At 39.8% G+C, this 17,524-nt stretch overlaps 1 protein-coding gene across 15 annotated transcripts in view; it reads right to left on the reverse strand.

Annotated features, from left to right (window-relative positions):
• The window catches only part of LTBP1 (latent transforming growth factor beta binding protein 1), a 353,132-nt gene that overhangs the window by 149,769 nt on the left and 185,839 nt on the right, over positions 1 to 17,524 (reverse strand). For all 15 annotated transcript variants that reach the window (XM_019741724.3, XM_019741760.3, XM_074331884.2 and 12 more), the window contains 2 exons: positions 4,834 to 4,936; positions 626 to 697 (listed from right to left, as the gene is read on the reverse strand). In XM_019741724.3, the coding sequence (XP_019597283.3) occupies positions 626 to 697; positions 4,834 to 4,936 (175 nt within the window). The remainder of the gene's footprint in view (positions 1 to 625; positions 698 to 4,833; positions 4,937 to 17,524) is intronic.

Consider the following 17,524-nt stretch of genomic DNA (forward strand, 5'->3'; position numbering starts at 1 on the left):
CCTTCATTTGTTAAGCGTTGACACTGGGCTAAATGATCTCTGAGGTTCCCCCTTGCTTGTTCAACTTTGCTGTACCATTCAGAAAAAAAAATTTGAGCAAAACCACTCAGGACATTTCACATGTAGCTACATAGTTTTACCTACCGCCTAGTTAATGTGTGTTCACTCTAATATTTAATACTTGAATATGTAGAGGTGACCAGCAATATTCGAATCAGAGGGAAAAAAGACGTCTCTGCTGCCAGCAAATCACGTGTCAGCAAAGAAGTAGTACTTAGGCATGTGTGTGCTCACATGTGCCCACACATGCGCCCACGCAGGAGCAGTGGGTGACTGGCATGGAGACCACCAGGTGATCCGTAATGCAATCCAATCTCCTGTGCATTTCATTGCAAATTAATAGAAGGGAAAAAAGTTCCATAAAGTTTAAATGGTAGTGAATCAATTCCAGCAACCATACACTAACCCTCTGTATTTCCACATAGCTAAAGCGCGTGAGCAAGAGCTGGTTCCCTGTGTGACCTTCTCCCACTGGGCTAATGAGCAAAACATGGCAAAATAACTCAGGTTTCTAAAAAGCCAAAATAACCATTGAGTCCACACCAATGAATTCAGTTAACCTTACCTTGACAAAAGGTGTTGTTAACCCGCTTATAACCTTGTAGACATTCCATCATTTGGTTATATCCATGGTAAGCTGTAAGGGAAGAAGTAATTCTTTGTTACGTGCTTAGTTTAAATTCTTACAATACTAAACAACTATATGTGATAACCAAAGCCATTTAAGGCATCAGTGGTCTTATTTATTTCAAAGATACTATTTCAATGAATATTAATCTCTTTCACATTATCCTGTTTTTCAATATACTTCATGGTTTTGCAATAGATAAAGTCCTAATACCTTGTCGGTACATGTTGATTATGTTAAATGAAATAATTATAACTTTTACATTTTCTTTCAATTAGTGATTCATTAGTATCCAAAGGATCTCTTCCTCTTCAATGATTTGCTACAAGCATCTGAATTTTCTTATCATAGGTAGTGTGACTATATGTCCAAGTCTGCTTGGGATAGTCCTGAGTTATGTCCGTTGTTCCACCAAAGTTCATTAATAGCACTCCATTTCACTCTCAAAAGTGTCCCAATTTAGACAATAAATGACGCTCGCCTTAATTGCAGGCTCATGTATTCTAGTTATGAGCTGATTCTTACTAATAGAAACCTGGAAGAATAAGAAGTGATGAGAGGAAGCTAGGAGATGAAAGGGGCTGCTGTGATCAGTTGTACGGTTCATCACTCAGAAAACTCATCAACAATACAAATGTAGTCGTTATCAATTCGCCAACAAAACCCTCTTCACTGAAATTTGAATGCTCTAAAGTGAGACCTGAGTGTCTTCTTGACTTAGTAAATATAGCAGAAGTTCTGGCACCAAGAAGACCAATGTTCAAATCTTGGCTCTGCCTATCAACAGCTCTGCAGCCTTGGGAGACAAGTTTCCTGGTTTTCAAATGGCAATTCTGTACAATGGGAGCATCCTACCTACCAGGCAGATCAGGGTTGTTGGGGAGTTTAGAGATAATTTATACAAATGCCTGCAACAATGGCTGACAAAAATAAGCACCCACTTAGTGACAGATGTCACTGCTATTTCGTGCAATAAGGTATTCTGTTATTAAGAAGATAATAAGCAATAGAAAATGGGCCATAATCAAAATAGGATAGATGGCTAGACCACTAAAAAGACCTACACTAGGAGTAAAAAAAGAAAGCTGAAAGTAACAAAGAAATCTTACAGAAAATAAAATTATTTTGCTCCAACACATGTTCTTTATTGTCACCACTAATGGAACAGGGTGAATATTTACTAGTCATGTTCCTCTCCGCCTTCACTTCCTTTCTTTGCCATATTTCCCCTCTCTTCAGATCCTTCAGAATGCAGGAAAATGGTTCAAGTGAAGAGTCTTGGATTAGTGAGTTAAAATAAGGGAGGGGTCCGCACAAGGGGGAAGGGGGCGTCGCCCCATTCAGCTCCTTGGTTGCGTATCTAGTCTTTTCCGATGTAACAAAGACAGTGGAGCAAGCTGCCTACAGAGATTGTGGGCTCTCTGTGAATTGTTCAAAGACAAAAGAGAGATAATAACGTGTTTAAAAAGTTTCAACAGTCTTCTACCTCAAGGCAGAGAGGCAGACCAGACGATCTCTTAGTCTTCCTCAGCTTAGTGTTCAATGTTAATTTTCTTCCAAAAGCTTTTAAAGGACAAGTGACTTGTTCATGCTAAATACACTTTTAATAGATTACAGACTGTTTAATGAAATCATTTGCAGATTTAAAATTAAGTGTTTACAGTAAAAATTGATCAACAATGAAAGGTTTTTCTGTACATGCCTAAACAAAAACTTCAAACAATAAATAAAAGCCATTTGAAAACTGAAGTTTGAACACTTTGAGTGAAAAAAAAAGGGGGGCATGGAACACAAAACCATAGTATATAAAGCCAAGGAAAGTCTGCTCTCTTCCAAAATGAATATGATTTAGAGAGTAGTACCAACAAAGGAAAGGAAAGTTTTTAAATGACACAGAAAGAATGTGACCCTGAGTGTGTTTCTTGGGAGTGAGTCACTTAGTTAGGCATAAACGGAGTAAATGTCAAGATGTTACTAGTTTACTTCATTCATAATCCACACTGCCCTTCCTGAAGTGGACTCAATCTCTTCCATTTTATACATTCAGTGAGCCAACATAGGAAGTCATGTTCATCCGCCTTTAGTTAAAAGTGTTGCAACTTTGTACTTTCACATTCTACTTAAATTATTATCAACACTAAAATACAGAACTAACAAAACCACATAAAGCAGTGAATTTATTCCCAGATTACGCAATTCGAGATTTAAAAAAAAAGATAAATGGTCAGGAGTGGAAGTTAGGGATTAAAAAGCAAAAACAAATAAACAAAAACACTATGATTCCCTTTACTCCTGTCTTGCAACTTTGGGATTTGGAAAAGAGAGGAAAGAGAAGAAGCTATAAGCAAAAGATATACAGAGAAGGGGAGAAATAAAAAAGAAAAATAAGGGATAAGGTGAGAAAATTATTAGAAAACAAAAACTTAGCCCCAAAACAAAGTTGTAAGAAATGGACTTCTCATTCTTCAGTCCTTAGACCTAGCAGTAGGAAACATACCACCCTCCACAATATTCCTAAAGACAAACATATACAGTCAATGAAGGGTAGGCAGTTTTTAATTTGAAAAAAAAAAAAAAAAAAAGGCAATGCTGTTCACCATTGTAGATACAGACTCTCATTTCATGATCCATAAGACTCAACAGCAAGTGAGAGCTGGGAGTCAAACTCAGGTCTACCTAATCCCAAACTTCATGTTCTTTAAATCATATCAAATGTCTCCTAGATACCCCTGTGATCTGGTTCCCAACACAATTTTAGGCAAATGGGTCTTTCAGTGAGAGGGGACCATCACACTCAACCAACTTGCTGGAAATCCACATTGCCAATCATTATCAAATCAGGAGAAAGTCCACTGAGGACATTTTCTCAGTATTGAGTGTCCTTATGTATGAGGCTTTTTTTCCCTAAATGAAGAATTTATTCATTATCAGAAACTTTAGTGGGTATTTCCACAATTGATCCTCCAAAAGAATATGAGAGCAATATCAACAAAATAAGTGAAATTAACTTTAGGCATCAAAAGATTTAGAGAATACGTAAGTTTGAGAGACAAGGAAGAGTAAATGACAATTTAAAACAAGTTATTATGATAGAAGAATAGTATATAAAACAGATACAGGGAGCAGTGATTCCAAGATGACAGATTCTAGATTTAACAGAGGGATTTAAAAGGCAGTTGAGAATATCATTGTGTGTTCATCACCCAGAGTCAGTTCTCAAATTAACAGATGTTTAAGAAGAGTTTAAAAATCATCCTATTGAAACAAATAAGAAACTCCTTGTAGCATAAAGTATTAAAAAAAACAACTATAAAAATCTTTAAACAAGGCAAAGAAAGATAACCAAAAAAAATCACTTGCTTTCTTGGCAAAAACGTGATGAATAAGTATAAAAACACTCAACTTAAAACAAGTTACCTCTGTCTTTGCAAAAAATATTAGAAATCAGTTATCCAGAGTGAATACTACACTCAAAAACTAAAAAGACAAATTAATTTGGAAGAAAGTAACAGAAAGATGTAAATTGGTATTGAATCAAATCAACAGGTTCTGAAAAACAGATTTTATAGAATAATCAAAGCTTGTGGGCATCAGTATAGAAGTTGTGACTAAGAAGAAAATGAGAAAGTACTGTGTCCTAGTGATTGTAAATTTATCTTTAACAAATCAGCAACCAATCGTTTCTTCTTTTTTTTTTTCAAGTGAAAGTTGAAAACTTATACTGTAACAAAAACTACAACAGAAGTTGTGGCTGTTAATAAAAATTTCATTTAAGAAATTTAACGTAAGACAGAACAACTGCTCTGACTTTTTATAGGGTTTGAATCATTTAATTAACATTTTAAAAGCCGTCTTCTTTTCTCTTCACCTGAGAAAACAGAGCATATTTTTAGCACATTGCCTCTTAAAAGGCTCTTTTTAAAAATACGTAATCCAACTGAAGAAGGCAATTGATAATTGTGTTTGTTAACAAACAGAATCGATATGAGGGTTTTCTCAGACTGGCAAATTTTCTGGAAACGCAAATTACGACACTGTTTCAATAAGTGTTCTTTGAAAGTCTAATGCTGTCTCACCATTAGAACAGTCATAGGAAACTGATAATGCTACATTAACCTACAAAGGAACGCTGAAACATTACTTACACGGCTTCTTGGGGCATTTCTGGCATTTGTGGAAGCCCCAGGAGGTACCCACGGTGCCACAGCAGTCCTCCTGCTTCGAAAGGCCAGGGAGCGCTTTGCCACACTGCAATGATGGGGTGTGAAATATGCCGGTTAATTGAATGCAGGATGCACAGCTCTACAGCACTGCTGTGCTTCAGCCACAGTATAAAACAGGTCCCTTGTGATCGACAGAATTAGAGAGGGAAGGAAAGAAAAAAGCAACTCTAAAATTTCAAAACAAAACACCAGAACAGAATCAAGACGACGCTAAAATGAGCGAGCATAGTGTCCAGAGCTTCTAGGCATTTTTAGAGTTTTATCTGTCACTGTTCAGAGCACTTTATAAAACGTACATTTCCAATGCTTTTTTCCCCTTAATGAGAACTTGGAAACTTAAAATGATCAATATAAACTACAAAAATTTTAGTTTAAATTGTTTACTGACCTCTCTCCTGTGGATCACCAGGGAACAGAGCTGTAAGGGCGTGGTGTGCGTGTAAACTGGGAGAATGGGGCACCGGTCCTGTCTACAAGAGGCTTTTGGTTTTCCTATAACACCAAGGCCTAGGCAGGGAAAGGACAGGAGCGGACAGTATAAGAAATGGTCCTTGGCTCTGGCAGGGACAAAGGCGCCGGGTGGCCAAGCGGTCTGACCCAGGGAGGTCAGCCAACCTAGGAAAGTGCTGGCAAGATTAAGTGAGACCAGCACGCAGAAGAGCATGGCTGAGAGGCTCCTGGAGCAGCTCGAGCTGTCACATGCAAAGACTCATCTCACAACCCTGCTCAATCACGGGAGGTCAGAAGAGGCTGAGAGGCAGGCGCCTGAATTGAGACCTACTCAGTGGGGTCGGGAAGGGGCTAGGAAAACAGATCCTGCTCTGTTATAGATCTGAGGACAGCTGTGCAGGGACAGCCAGCTGAGTCCATCCCTACTGGGCAGGCTAAGCCCACACCCCACATCTAAGGGGGTCACTTCGCCTTCCTCTGCTTCAACCTCTACAAAATCCTCCCAACAGCTTCAAGGGTCATCTTTCCAAGACAAATCTGATCACATACTGATGAAAAACCTTCCGTGACTTCCATCGTCTGTTGGCTGCAAACTCCCTAGCATGACACAGAAGGCCCCTATTCCTGCCTTATACCTTATTTTTGACATTCTCTCTGTCCCCTTTCACCTTTCTAAACCCATCCTTTAGGCAAACTGAAGGACGCCCATAGTTTAGACAAACTGTCATTCTGAAGTTGTTTCTTCTCTCTCTAATGGCCCTCCTGTTTCCTTTGCCTGGAGAAACTTTCTTTATCCTGTGAACCCCAGCTCTGAAGAACCATCACGTGAAGCTCCATGTCTCCTCAGTTTTAGCATTTTCCTCCCTCCCCTGTACTCCAGGGCACATTCTACACAGTTCCACTGCCTCTGCTATGCATTTTAACTGAATGCAGATGTATATTATGTATCTTTACATCCCAATACACAGTACACATTGCAAATGCTCAATAAATGCTGAGAAAGAGAGGCAAGTAAGAAGGAGGGAGGGAGGGAAAGAGAGAAGGAGGGAAGGAAGGAAGAAAGGAAGGAAGGAAGAAACAAGTTGCAGTCCATCCAGGCAAGCAGTGGCTCTGTGAAAACCAATGGAAATTAGCAAATGCACACAGACTAGTGAGTAGAACGTGGTGACAGAACGTCTGTGCAGGTGGTAAGCCTCGGAAGAGCAGCAGGCAGTAGACACCAGTCACCTGGCAGGCCTCCAGGGATACTGCCTCTTTCCCACCAGGTCCAGGCATGCAGCATTCTGACTGAGGCTCTAAGTGACTACATGTCCAAATAGTAAAACCAAATCAGAGATGGCCCAGCATAGTAATGAAGTTTTAGTTACATCATGGCTTTGAAGTGTTTAGTTTTTTTTCACTGGTTTTTAATGATTTCGACAGGATGTTGTGTACTCTCCAAAAACTGTATATGATGAGACAGGGAGGGGAGAGGTAACACAGGAACAAAATGGAAAATCTGAGAGAAGAAAAGCATATACTGCCTGGATTCGGGTAGTTCCCAGACTCCTTCAGCTTCATCACAGAAAGCTTAACTCTGAAATACAAAGCAAGGAAGAAGGAAGAGGAAATAATGTTCTAGGTATAAGACTAGAAACAAAATGGTTATGTTAAGAACACAGAGGTCTCCACTGTTGCAATCTGCTGCCAACGTGTGCTTAATGTTTATTTCCAATCTTACCAATCAGATTGATGTAAGACACCAGTGCAGGACAAATGGAGATCATTCTTGTACTGAATGAACTCTTTAGGTTCTTCTCTTAATCAAGCAAAACTCTCAACACTTGCTGATTTTATATGCCCAAAATTTTAGTAGCAGTTAAAATCCAATTTTCACCTTGGATTCCTAGAATGTTTTATTTGGTACGGCAAAAATAAATCATTGCTCTCTACCAGGCCTCAGAAAAAGGTACAAGGTTTTCATTACAGGATTCAGGCCGCTTTATCCCATGGCTTTGTTTTTGCAGGTCCGCAGCCAAGAGCAGCACAAGTCATCCAAATCGATTAATAAATGGCAGTGTAGGTGGTACCACGACACTGTGTGTTCGTCTCAAGACTGGGTCTGCACAGTATGAGAATAGGCTGCAAGGGTTGGAGGTAGGCTTACACCAAGGCACAAAGTTCTACGTGTGCCCTCTAGTCATTTAAGTATGAAGAGCTTTCAGGGTGCAGCCAGAAACTCCACCTGGGAGAGCCCTGTGGCCATACTCAGGGTTCTCACCCGAGACTACCCAACACTACGAGGCCTTCCCTGGGTGGTGGAAATATCTAGAGGAAAAGAAAGTAGAGGAAAGACCTTCTTTCCTCCACACCAAAAGGCCACATCAGAGAAAACCACAGAGAATCGGATGTGAGAATTCAGAATGTGCTTCTCTCGACTGGTAGGTTCGGCTTCTCCGTGAGACACAATCACATGGACACAGACTCACTACATTTTTATGCCCAGAATGAGGGGATTTTTATGAGTTAAAAACACAAATGGAATTTCTCCTATGTGAATCATTCACCACATTTTCAGAGAAAGCCAGTTTCTTATTTCAAGGCACAGCTTATGTATAAGCAATCCAGGAGAAGTGTGCTAAATTTACAACCCAATATTTAGCTATTTCAAGTCAGAAAGAAAAATCTATCCTGTCAAACGAGCAATGTGCTATAGCTCACACCACCTTGGGCTGCAGATTAGGAGACACTGTAACTCCACACATCCACGCTAGGATTCAGCAAACGTGAGACGCACAGAGAGGACAGCAAACAGAATAATGAAGGTTCTGGCCACCAGGTCCTGTGAGCATCAGCTGAAGAACATCAAGATAAAAAGACTACATGTAGCCATGACAACAGAGTCCAGATATTTAAACAACCTTGTTGCTAGAAGCTAGTGGTTGCATGATGAAGGTATTAGCAGGACTCAACGCTGCGAATCACAGAAGAGAGGATTCAAGTCATTAAGCAGGAGACCTTTCCAGCAGTTAATGCTCCCCAACAATGGAAGGTGCTCATACCCTCGCTGGGAGCAGAGGCTGGAGGAGCATCTCTCAGGAATGCCCAGGATAGAACACTTCTATGGTTTCCGCCAGGTCTAGGGTTCTATGTTCAATATCGACAGCTATGTATGTGATTCAGGAAGTACAACTCACTACACACTAGAGCCAATCCTAAGTCCCTCTGTGGCTCTCATGTCTATGCCAGGACCAAGTCTTGGAAGATGCACTCCTGACCATCTCTTTTGTCTTACTTCCTCTCTCTCAACATCTCAAGATGCTCGCCCCAGTCTGAGCCTCCTCCTGTAGGATTATGCAAACTAGACGGAAAAGAAAAAAATAAACAGAGATACTCCTGACCATGATTAACCAGTGCACTGACCGTGATTCTTAGAAAATTAGCTGTATGAAAATACTTGCTGACCCTTCCTATCTTTATATCTGTTTTAGCTCCATGCCCCAGAAAGTGAGGCTATTCAAGAATCGTTACAATTACTTCACAGATATCCATGTTATCACTTTTGTAACACAAAATTGTTACAAGCAATGGTGTGAAAACTTTCAATATTGAAAAGTTCAGAATTAATAGATTATAGGATAATTTACTTTTCTAAATCTTGACCTCAGTGAGACTACTTATTGTCAGACTTCAACCTCAATTTTGAGGTAATGCCTTAGCATTTTCCTGACACACAAAGTCAAGCTATGATTACAGTTGTTTTTAGGGCTCCCTGTACATACACAAGTTGGGATGATTTGGCAACCAAGGCTTACAATTTTTGTCAATTAAAGTCTTACCACCAGAGTTGCTTCAGAGATTAACAATAACTTGATGGGGTTGTGATAAATATTGGAGTGTGGTTTCATGAGATTTAATTTATATACCTTAAAATTACTGGTACCTACAAAATCCTCATTCCAAGAATGTTCACTGCACTGTGCCAGGTTCTGGAGAAGGAAGATCTGGCAATGGGGAATAGAAAGGAGCACTAGACTGGAGTCATTACACCTGGATCTGAACCCCAGCTCTCTCTGATGAGCAGTGAGGTGTTCAACAGATACTCCAACCTCTCCAGGCTAATAATGGGACAATAATTCCAACTTCAAAGGATTGTAGTGACATCAAGTGATCCATAACCAAGCAAGGTTGCCTTCACCCTATCAGTCTTCCTCTGGGGACTAGAAAAGGGTGACCTTTTGGGATGTGTTCTGCACTAGGACATAGGGTTTGGTAAGCAGAGTGAAGTCTGGGTCCCCATTTGCTCCCTCCGCTGGTGACGTATGTGGGTACAACCTATCATGTGTTGAAGTGCTGGCCATTTCCCAGACTCTCTGGACACATAAAAAGAGTTCAGATATTTCACTAGTAAAAGGGCCACTCCACGAAGACGGCCACCATATCAACTATTTATAGTCTTATTATTGAAGGCATTTAAAAAATGATAGTATTGAAATACAAATTACCTTTACCACTTATATATATCTCATTTTATTTTGTTCTCATTACACACTGAAGTGTAAAATTTGAATTTGTAAAAGGACCATTTTCTCAAAGAGAATATGGCACTGAGCCAAGGAACATATAAACAAAACTTAAAATGTTAAAGCAATACAGATTTCTTACATGTTGCTAGAGATTGCTTTTGAAGTAATACATGAAAGAGGAGAGAAGGCTGATTCATCCTAACTCTTGCAAGAGTATGCAGGGCCGTGTTTAGGCAGGAGCTGAAACAAGACAGTGACTCACCCGTTGTACTGGAGAGAGAGAGAGATTCCCAAGAAATGGAGAAACTCTGCTAAGCCCAGGACCCACCACCACCTGGGAGAGGACCCAGGGTAGGCGGGTAGGAGGGGAGGGACAGACAAAGGCAGGCCAAATACAAAGGAACAGTGGGTGAGTGGGGAAAGTCAGAGAATGAGGTGGAGCTAAGCCGTGGAGAGTTTTCCAAATTTGGGGGTTCAAGTTGTAGCTGGATATCAAAATTATCAGGAGACAAGGAAAAGAAAGCATCCCAGTTTCTTTTCCCAAGGCAAAAAATTTTGGATTGCTTCTAAATAAATATCTGGCATCTTCAAAGTAACAGTAAACACAGAAATATTGATAAAGAGGAAAAGAAAGAAGAGGAAAAGATTAAGTGTTTTTATAAAAGTATAGTTATTTTTTGTTTTTTTACATCTGGTACTTCCCCTTAAAAGTAAAAAAAAAAAATTATTGGGATAGAGTATATCATTCATGGGGGAGAAAAGGAAGAAATTATATTTAAGGTAAACATGATCTGTAATCATCAAGAGGACAAAAGTAAATGAAATTGGATAATTATTAAAGGCCCATTGGCTATTCTCCTCCTCAAACAAATAGCAGAGGGAACTTTTAATGTCAGCACAGCTGAGCTCTTTCCCCAATAAGAGAGACGTCCTAACACAAAGCCAACACCCAGGCATCTCCATGTCCAGCAGAGTTAGCACTTCCTGAATGTGAAATTGACCTTGCCACACAACCATGTTCCCTGTAGGCCCAGTGAAAAGCAGTGTAAAGATGACCTGTAACTGAGGAAATGACAAGAGCATAACTTTTGAAGTTGGACCAACCTGGATCCAAATCCTCACTTTACCAATTACCACTCACATGACCATAGACAAAACTCTCAACCTCTGCCTGCTTCCTCCTCGATAAAATGGAACTAGAAATGTTCACAGAGCTCTAGAGAGAACTGAGATAATAACAGGAGACAGATTCTACTTAAAACAGCCACAGGACCAGCACACACTAGTCTCGAAATCAGTATTAGACCTCTTCCTGCAAGACCCGCATTTTAAAACCGGAGACTATTCAACAAAGGACGGAGGAATCTAACAGTTACTCACTATCCAATGTCCCAGAGTCCACCCACGGAGAAGAGATGTATAAAAATAAATAATTGACTTACTTACATATAGAAATAAGAAAAATAAGATATTCTTAAGATTTTGGTAAAAATGTTCAGATTTTCACAACAGTGCTCTGGCTAGTAAAGAACTATTCAGAGAATAAATCCTATAAAGGATTTGCAATGATATGGATTTCATTTGAATTCTACTGAAGAAGCAAAATATGGTATCATTGAATTACAATAATTCAACCAGTTGATACCATTGTTCAAGCAGCAGATATTTCACTTTAGGGACATCATGATCAATTCTTCTGGTGCCAGAAAACCAAGACCACAAAGCCAAAATAGCCGAGGCACTCTGTATCCCCTCCCCGAAAGTATCCACGGCCTGATCAGAAAACACTGGAAAGACCAGAAGTCCCTAAGAGGATCTCCATGTCCTTTTGTGTTCAGCTAGTGCTATAGACTAAATGTTCGTTTGGCCCTTCCCCCAAATCCATACGTTGAAGCCCTAACCCTCACTCAATGTTATGGTATTAGGAGGCGGGGCCTTTGAGAAGTAATTAGGTTTAGATGAGGTCATGAGGGTGGAGCCCTCGTGATGGAATTAGTGTTCTTATAAGAAGAGACCAGAGTTCTTTCTCTCTGCCACGTGAGGGCTCAGGGAGAAGGTGGGTGTCTACAAACCAGGAAGAGGCCTACTAGGAAACAACTCTGTCAGCACCTCGATCTTAGACTTCCAGGCTCCAGAACTGTGAGAAAATAAATTGTGGTTGTTTAAGCCACCCAATCTATGGTATTTTGTTATGGCAGCCAGAGCCAACTTATACAGATAGCAAAAGTTTCTTGTGAATCCTCCATGCCCAGAAGAGATGGCCTAAGAGCCAGGATGGAATATGAGTCATTGAAAGAACATTAGAGTGGGAACCAGAAAACAACCTCAGTTTTTGTCCTCACCAACCACACACTCAATATAAGACGTGAAACAAATTAATTTACTTCTCTGGACTTTGACGCCCTCATCAATAGAATTTTAAGGATAGACTAATTGCTAACAGTCACTAATGCGCCTGAATGATTTTATTATGAAGGCTCTAGTGCAGGGGTTAGGGTATCCTGGGAGCTATAGTGGAATAATGTCCTGTGTCAGGGCAATTCTGTGAAGGTCAGTGTGCCCTAAATGTCCCCCGCCTGCCAGGGTGACACACTACATTCCATGATGCCACAGGCTGCCTAGTCCTAACATCGTATCGAGACCTGGACCCACTCGATCCATGAAATTCAGAATGGGCTTCCTCTTCCTGACCCTACCCTGTGCTCACCCTTTTCCTGCCAGCATCTACTCACACACAAAAAAGCAGCTCTAAGTTCCTGAAACCATCATGGCTCTTCAATGGCTCCTTTCTAGATTATATTGTAATAACTAATTATAATGAATTATATATGGTTACCAATAGGCAAAATATCAGAAATTATTCAAGATAGTCATATAGATGCAGGTTTTGCATGCCTTGAGCTGTGAATGATTATAAAGTCACATTACGGTCAATCAACCCACACTGCACAGGCGTCCCATACATTATTCCACCTGTGCAGGTGCCATGCTTACCTCACTAATACCCAGAAGTACCTTATTCCAACGTTCTGCCATAAACCTTTGAGGTATTCTGGCAAACAGAAGTTACAGCCTCAGTACTCTGAATCTGGTTGAAGAATGTGAATCGCATTTTGGGAAATCTTGGATTTCTTTCCATAAAAATCGGAATGAGGTCCCTTATGGGAAAAGTTCTCACTGGATGTAATGGGTTGGATTAATCCAGACTTCTGTCACAGCTCTTCTTTGTTCCTACCATCAATCTTTTTGCTATGATATAAACACATTTCCACCCTGGCAAAGTGACTTCTGCCCATCTTCCGAGCAAAATGGTGTTCTTTTAGCCTCTGGACCAACTACGGCTCCAAATTAAACTGGAAAATCTCATGAGAGCTCTTCAATGTCCATGTCCAGAACATTAAATATGTTTATTTCCATGTGCCAATAAGCAAGAGGGTCCAAATCGCTGAACCCTATCACCAATGCAACTGCAGCAACATATCTGATCAACTTGTTCTAAAGGCCCGTTGTCATAAAGGAGAATATTGTACGATGGAGCCCTGGCAGGGTAACAGGCATTGTCTCATAAGAAGAGGAGGAAAACGCTTAAATACTTCCAGATTTTCTAAAAGGACTTGTAAAAAATTTGCTTTGGCTTGAGCAGAACATTCTTTATAGGCAAGGTTTTTTTTATTTTATTTTTTTAAAATCCACCCAGCTTTCTTTTATTAGAGTAATTAAAACAATGTTAGGCATTTTGGGGTATCTGACACAACCATAATCCTCTGATATATCTGGGCTATTGATTGTACAAAGTAACGACTGTGACTAGGGCATTAACTGCTGGAAATGTATCCACATCGATTTCTGAGAGTGTATTTGTTTAAAGCCTGCTGAAGCCAAACCATGGGCTTCAAGGAATTCCAGACGACTACTTTAGTTTATGAAACGGTCTTCTAAAAGTTACACTAAGGCAAAAATGGTTTTAAAGTAACATACAAAGGGAAAATTTTCTTAAGCGTGAAACTTCTGATTCTACTTGACATCTGTTCTAAAGAAATGATCAAATTTGGGCTGCCTATTTTCTCCACCTCTACAATGATGTGAGCATTTGAATAGTCAAGTCTACCAGGTTGTGATATGTATGTGTCTTGCTACTCTTAAATGGCAAAAAGAGTAATTAAGGATTCTCCTGACTATATTTCTGACAACACAAATCACATCATAAATCCTAGGACTAGATGGTGAAAATATGAAATTTATTCTAAATTCCACTACCAAGGATGTATCTAAAAAAACAGACTCACATTGAGGGAAGAAATAAAGATGGGCATATAAGCATGGGTATTATTACTATGGCAACCAGATCACTCCCACAAGATGAGCCTAAAGACCTATTTGTCCCAATGCTTATTTCTAGAACTGTATTGAGAGAAATTTTCTATATTAAACTTCAATGTTCGTCAGTTTCCTTCTTTGTCAGTGTAGAGATACTGAAAGGAACAAAAAACATTTTGGGCTTCTAGCATTATGTAAATTGTAGCATGTGCCTCATCAGTTAAGTTTTCCATTTTCTGTGTCTTAACCAAGTACACAGAACTCAAAACTAATAATTACTTGTGGTTTGCTTGTTAGTAATGTAGAAAAATTGAGTGCCACAAATCAACACATTTTTCAGTTCCCTGCAAGCAGAGAATCAAGTCTGTCTTGACCACTGCTCTTCCACTTGGCAGGAACATTTACTGCTCACCTAAGAACCACTGGCTTCGCCTCATGACCCAGCTCCCTCACTGTATTAGTCAGCTCTGGATGCCGTAACAAAATACCACAGACTGGGGGGCTTTAACAACAGACATTCATTTCCTCGCAGTTCTGGAGGGTCAAAACCTAAGATCAACGTGCCAGCGTGGTTGGTTCTGGAAAGAACTTTCTGGCTTGTAGGAGGCCACCATCTTATTGTGTCCTCAACATGGTAAAGAGAACAAGCTCTCTATTGTCACCTAAGAACACTAATCCTATTGTATCAAGGCCCCACCCTTATGACCTGTTTTAATTAACTCCTTACAGACTACTATATTTTGCTGTGTATAATGCACACTTTTTTGTCCAAATTTGTGAGGGAAAAAGAAGGATGTGCATTATACATGGGTAGAACTAATTCCATATCTATATAAATGTTTTTAATTCTTTTATTTATGCTTATGAGTTAAAAGTGTAACTCTAGAAATCAATAACAATATCCATATGCAAAATAATACCCTGGAATATAATAATTGGTTTTGTTGAAATTACTACGAACTTGCAACGATGAAGAGTTCTTGGTCTTCTACGATGCGTAAATATCATAAATTTGTTACCGGTACATAAAATTTCTTGTACCTTGTTTCTGTTCTTGTGTTTTATAATTATTTGCTACATAAATGTACCATAATATGCTAAAAAATAAATGCTAAAATTTCCTTTATAATACAAAAACAAGTACCTACATGTAAACAAATAAAATTTTGAATTAAAAAATTAAAACGAAACTTTTTTTTTCTCCCTGAAATTTTGGGCCAAAAATGTGTTTGTGCATTATACATGGCAAAATACGGTATCCCCAAATACAATCAATCACATTGGAGGTTAAGACTTCAACATGGATTTTTGAGGGGGGCACAATTCAGCCCATAACACTACCAGTTAGGCAGGCCCAGGTGACTCATTCTATACAATGGGTTGTGTTAACATAGGGAGCTCCCCTGGCAGGGCTTCTCTTTCCCCGCTGCAGGAACTGAGGAAGCCATGGATGCTAGACAACCCAGCAGTAACATGATAGAACCACCATCAGCCTGAGTCCTGTGCAGTGTGTAGCACAGAGCCTCCCGGCTCACCTGTTAGATGTCTAGTATACACACAATAAAGGCTTTTGTTGTGTTTATTACTACAGCACCACCTAGCCCAACCTGACTAATACTAATACATTTACGGACTACTCATCTGTGCCCAGCACTGAGCTCAGTTCCTAAGGGCCCTGTCGTGGTGAAAAGGATAAGCTAGTGGGGAAGAGGAAAGAGGCACAAAATCAACACCTTTAAGACAATTAAATTCAAACTGGTCTGATTGGATTCAAAATGCAGTAAGAGTTCAGGGAGGAGAGAACAATGTAGGTTGAACAAGGACTGAAAGGCTTGTTGGAGGGGCCGACACTTGAGAGGAGTCTCTCAAGTCAGGGTGGATTGGAGAGATCATTGTAGGTGTTGACTGCATTTGATGGTTTACAGTTCACTCTGTCTATAAATCCCACGCATATGTTAATATCAGTGGCATCTAAGATCGTGGAAAAGAAGAAAGGTGTCAAAATCATCAGAGTCAGGGGACTGCAGGGCTGAAAGAGGCCTCGGTCATCCTTTCAGCCAAACCAGTTATTTGAAAAACAAACTGAGGGCCAGGGAATTGGTGAATTTGCCAAAATGGCAAAAAGAGCTATCAATTTGGAAATACCAACACAAGCCTGTCCCCACCTCTCTAAGCTTCAAGTTTCACTTAAGTAAATGGGAAACAAGAATACCTAACTTTTCCTTGTTTTGAAGTTGTTCTGAAGGTCAAGTAAGGTCATAAATGTGAATGTTCTCTGTCAGCTATCAATTTTATAAAAATAAATTGCCTTACTAAGATGCCTGCCTGCCCCAAAGCCACAGAATGTGGACCATTTTCTTAACAACTCCATTAAAGCTTACACATTCTAAAGGTGATCATCTTAAAGGCACTGCTGCCTTTGTTCAAAATATTTAGATCTCCTCTGTCTGGATTTCAGAATTCTCTTCAAGGCTGGACACATGTTACTCTAAATATCCTCAACGGTGGCACGACCCTGCTCGCTGAAGGCTGAATTGACCATTGGAAGCTTTCAGATCCATTGAGAATAGAGTAAATGAAGGGGCTGCAGATCAAAGACAGGTGAATGTCCATGTGCTGCTCATAAAGTGGCTGTGAAACAATGCTTTCAGAACAGAAACTTTGACATTGTTTGCAAAACAGCAGCATCACTAGAGCAAATGCACAGTTTCACAAAGAGATCTCGTTGAAACAGATCCTCCGATTTTATATATAAATTATTTTCCACACAAAAGGAGAGAAGAGGAGAAAGAAAAAAAATCGAAGGAGAAAGAAAGAAACAGGTCTACTATCACCGTAAGGGAAGGTGTAGGCTGGAGTCGGGAAACCATTTTGTTGTCCCTCAGCATATGGCAATGTTGCCTTTTTCACTACAACTTTGTGTGTCAGATTCCAGAACTGGGTGTGTGTGTGTGTGTGTGTGTGTGTGTGTGTGTGTGTGTGTGTGTGTGTGTGTTTTGTCTGTTTGTTTGTTTAGGAAAGCAGATGACTCCACTTCATTTTTGCAAATCTCAATTCCAAGGGATCATACAGACAAAGCCAAGAAACAACATCAGACCCTACAAATGCCAGCTGTGACTCTTTAAACATTTTTGCAATGTATAGAGCCTAAATCAACCATCAATTCAAGCCATGGTCTCTTAAAACTATTTCCAACATGCTCAGAACTGACATCTTCTAATGTAACGACCACAAGATCTTGCCACTTTGCCAATATCCGAAGTGATGTAACATACTTCCTCTCTGAACTACCCCATCATTATTTTCAATGCCTATTCTTCTGCAAAAGCAAGAGTCTAATT

The sequence above is a fragment of the Rhinolophus sinicus genome, chromosome 2 (assembly GCF_057876585.1).
Source record: "Rhinolophus sinicus isolate RSI-liver-muscle chromosome 2, RSI-T2T, whole genome shotgun sequence".
Lineage (NCBI taxonomy): Eukaryota > Metazoa > Chordata > Mammalia > Chiroptera > Rhinolophidae > Rhinolophus > Rhinolophus sinicus.